The sequence below is a fragment of the Eurypyga helias genome, unplaced genomic scaffold, assembly GCF_000690775.1.
Source record: "Eurypyga helias isolate BGI_N326 unplaced genomic scaffold, ASM69077v1 scaffold20872, whole genome shotgun sequence".
In the NCBI taxonomy this organism is placed as follows: Eukaryota; Metazoa; Chordata; class Aves; order Eurypygiformes; family Eurypygidae; genus Eurypyga; species Eurypyga helias.
The window spans coordinates 15,452-19,395 of record NW_010238107.1 but is presented as its reverse complement, the minus strand read 5'-3'; the positions used below and the strand labels follow the sequence as shown (position 1 = coordinate 19,395).

Below are 3,944 nucleotides of genomic sequence, written 5' to 3'. Positions count from 1 at the left end.
GCACCGGCCCCTCGGCTGCCGTGCTGCTCCCCGCTGCTCGCCGCCTCGCCCGTGCCCTTCCCCGGGTGTAACGCGCCCTGGCACTGCGAGAGGGGCGACCTTAAGCTGGGGGCGAAGCGCTGCCCCTCTGCTGCTGTTCCTGCCAATTGTCCGTGGTTTACCTGTGTACCGTTTTCCTCATTTTTCCATTCCAGAGCCACTCAGTACACATGCATGTTGCTTAGCTATTTAATAGAGCATAAGGCTGATAAAGAGAAGCTGGTAATGAAACTCAAGCAGTTGGAATCTAGCATGAGCTCTGGCCGGAAAAGTAAGTACCTGCTGTCTAGAGGGATAAGTCCTTCTTCACTCGCTCCTTCCAGCAAAACAGCTCCTGGCCTTGGGTTTTCTGTAGTTAACTTCCCTTGAGCCACAAAACCTTTTGGTATATCCACAAAATTGTAGGTAGACCTTGTCCCTGCCTTGGCTTGCCAGGCTGGATAGGGCCAAGTAGACATTTGTTCCTTCCTCAGCCCCTTCTCCGATCAGGCAATGTGAACTATCGCTGGGAGAATTGGAGAAATAAGTTAACAGTCAGCTGTTGCTACAAAGATCAAGTTGTCATCTCTGTTCAAGGCCAGACCACAGAGCTGCAATGCAAGGCTGGCTTACTGCTCTCTCGTTAGTCCTTTCAGCTAATGGGTTAGGACAGCCTAACGTTAAAGATCATCATCCCAATAAAATCACCTCTGAAGGACCATCGTTCCGTATCCTACTTCACATATTAATTTCCGTTAGCATTTATACTCTACTAAATGCCCTTCCGTACTTTTCTCACTGTCTTGCATCACTTCATTCTGTGTCACAGTTGCATCCATGATGGTTATGCTGTTGCCATGGTATATTGCTTGCTTTTGGGTTGACCTTACACCTACTTATCAATTGCTCAATCCTGGAGCAACTTCAGCATGTGAGGCAAATACTCTAATTTGATGTGTTACCATGGATTTGTTTTATTATTCCAGTTAGCTCCAGAGCAGGGTAATTTGTAGCAGAGAGGCCAGCTGGTTTATCGGCACAGCCGTAATTCTCTTGCTTCTGCTAAACAAATCTCTAACAGACGTCAGACCTGAATTCAGGACTCCTGCAGTTCCACTTGGCTTGGGCGCTGCCAACATCTGTCACTGTGACGGTGCCACAGGTGACACAAAGTGTTTTGCACAATACCGTATTACCATTCACAGGACAAAACCTAAACTGTGCAGTGGGTGAAATCAGGCTTGCCATACATTATAGCTTGAGAGAGAATGTTCTGCTCCTGTTTGCAGGGAACTGCACGTACCTCTGACAAACTCAGGGCTGAGGCACATGGCTCAGTGTGCTCAGCACATGAATCGCCAGCGTTCACAGAAGCTTAGGAAGGATGTAGCTGACGGTTGCAGTGGGGTGAGTGCAGTAGCATCTCCTGTCCACAGAGTTAGGCGAAATCCAGTCCAGCGTAGAGCCGCAACTGGAGTCTGTGTTTGTGCCGCTTTTTTGCTGATGTGGACTTGTCACCAACTGCTAGAACACTGGTCTGGAGGGCACCTAGGCACTGAGAACAGGGCATCAGGAGAAGGCTGCAAGTCCTGGCTATTGACAAAATTTGTGTGTAGGTCCTGGGCTGGCGCTGGACAGAACTGAGATGTTTACACCCCTTCCTCTCACTCTGAGAGAAGAAAATGCTTAAGCACACAAATGCCCAAAGCCCGCTAAGTTTTTTAAAAGGATATGTGGACAGTGAGGTGCTGAGTTGTCCTGCGTAGGGCTGTGTCTCTGCAGTACAGACCAGGCCATGCTAACCTTTGTGGGCTTTCTTGCAGTGTTCAGACTGGGCAACATGGTGCATGCCTTGGTAGCAGCTAGGAGAACTACACAGCTGCCAGATGTGGTTCCTCGCTTCTGCCTTACAGCCTCCAACCTGACCCGTGCCCTCTACTTCGTCTGCGACACAGTCCTGTGGTTGAAGAGCGTTGGGCTCCAGCCTGACATCGATAAGCCGAAGTGGCGGAATTGGGCTACCAAGTGTTACTACTTTTCTCTCCTGATGAATCTAGCCAGGGACTGGTACGAGATCTCCTGGAGGCTGGAACAAGCTGTACAGGAAGAAAAGACAAAGGAGAATTCCTTCTGGGACAAACACCATCAAGAACTAAACTCTGTGAAATGTGATGGTTTGCACGGTTTTCTCCTCCTGCTGTTTCAGATCCTGAAGAGACATCCTCCTTTACTGCTGGACCTGGTCAAGAATCTCTGTGATCTCTCGGGTCCTTTGGATACGCTAGGGATCTACAAGACCAACCCGGGAGTGATTGGTTTCTGTGGCATCCTGTCCTCCCTGGTGGGGATCCTCACATTAGCAAGCCCACAGCTGAAGCTGAAACAGTGACATGAAAGGAGCTGCATCGTATGCAGCTAGCCAGCAGCTTTGATCCTTGGATAGGTTTTTATCCTCCATATGGCACTTTCAAAATGATCATGACCCACACTAACTTCAATATTAATTTTCTCCTCTGAATAAGTGAATTCTACCCTTTTTCCTTCCCTGGGTCTTTGCAGATGAGTTTGGTGCCATGACATACTTCCTGATGGAGTGGAGATGGGAGAAGGCAGAGTAATCTTTCACAAACAGAAACATGACCTGGAACATGGCTGCTAATAAGGAAATGTCAATGTTCCTATATTTTAATACAGGGTTGTGAAATAGCTTCGTAGACAACTCTGATAGGTATATGACTCATAACTAATCGTGTTTACAGTGGAAAGCTGGAATTTGCCAGTCAAAGCTTCCTACAGTCCGATTTTCTAGAGTGGGCTCAGGCAAGTTAGGAGCTGGGGTTAAAATGGCCTGAAGTCAAGTAGGAGTGTTCCAGTGGGTTTGGGTGGATAGATCCTGTTATCTGTAGGCAGTGGTTTGAATGCGGTGTGATGGTAAAAGGAGAGCGGTGTGATCTGACCTTCGTGTGATCTCTGGGTGACGTGCAGTGGTGATGCTGGATCTGTAGTCTAGCGAATGCCGACTTGTGACCCAGGAAATCGGCACTTTCTTCTTTTCCTTCATTATTGTCAGCCAAGAACCCCTGGCCCACCGAGCCTGACATCTCCATCAGGCCGTGGCTGAGGGTTTTGGTGAAGGACAGCTGAGGGAGAAGCTTGTTTGAATGCTGACAATACTGTGATTGGTAAGGAATTGTGTTTCCAAAGCTCTGAATCTGGAACACTCACAAGCACTGAATTTCCCATTACACACGCACCTTAACTCCCTATGACTGACATACCCCTGTGATTCCAAGTGCAACCATTTTCCATCATTAATCGTTTTGTGATAAACGTTTTTGTTCACTGTTTTAATTTTACGTGAAAAAATCCAGTATCATGAGGAGCTTTGGAACCTGCAGTTACGGAGAGAAGCCTGGCTCAGAGCCCATTGAGTCAGAAGAGCTGCAAGGGTGTGTTTTTAATTGTGCAAGCTCCCGGAGGGAAGGGAACGGTGTCGGTCATGATAATATCGGAGTCCTCTGTGAAAAGAAAAGCTTATTACTGGAGTCGGGTATTCCTGGTTTAGATTTTTCTATCTGGTCCTCCCTATCCTTTCCTCTCATGACCAGATTTCTTGTGTGTGTTCCCTCGCTGGTTGAATGGGTTCTACCATGTGAAAATGCCCTGCGACTGCATTATCGCTCATCCCTTACCTCGCTGGGAACGGTTGCCTGGCAGTGTGATCTAGGTTAAAGGAGAAACGCCATGTCCAGCTATCTAACTGGCATGCAGTCTCTGTTGCTCCTGACCTTGCAGAGTACCAGCTCTGATACCATTTGAGAGAAATTTGCACATCATATAGGAGATAAAATGGTCATTTTTCTTCATCGGAGCTAGGCCTGTGCGTTCTGCTGCTTTCTGGTGCAAGGACTCCTTGTTTAACCTGT

General features: G+C 47.9%; 1 protein-coding gene across 1 annotated transcript; it reads left to right on the top strand.

Moving 5' to 3' along the window:
* Positions 1-92: 92 nt before the first annotated feature.
* PEX11A (peroxisomal biogenesis factor 11 alpha) lies at positions 93-2,407 on the top strand (the record flags this gene model as incomplete). Its single annotated transcript, XM_010147746.1, has 2 exons — positions 93-310; positions 1,842-2,407. Coding segments are annotated over 2 exons (784 nt in total), but the record flags the coding sequence as incomplete, so codon positions are not given.
* Positions 2,408-3,944: the final 1,537 nt, after the last annotated feature.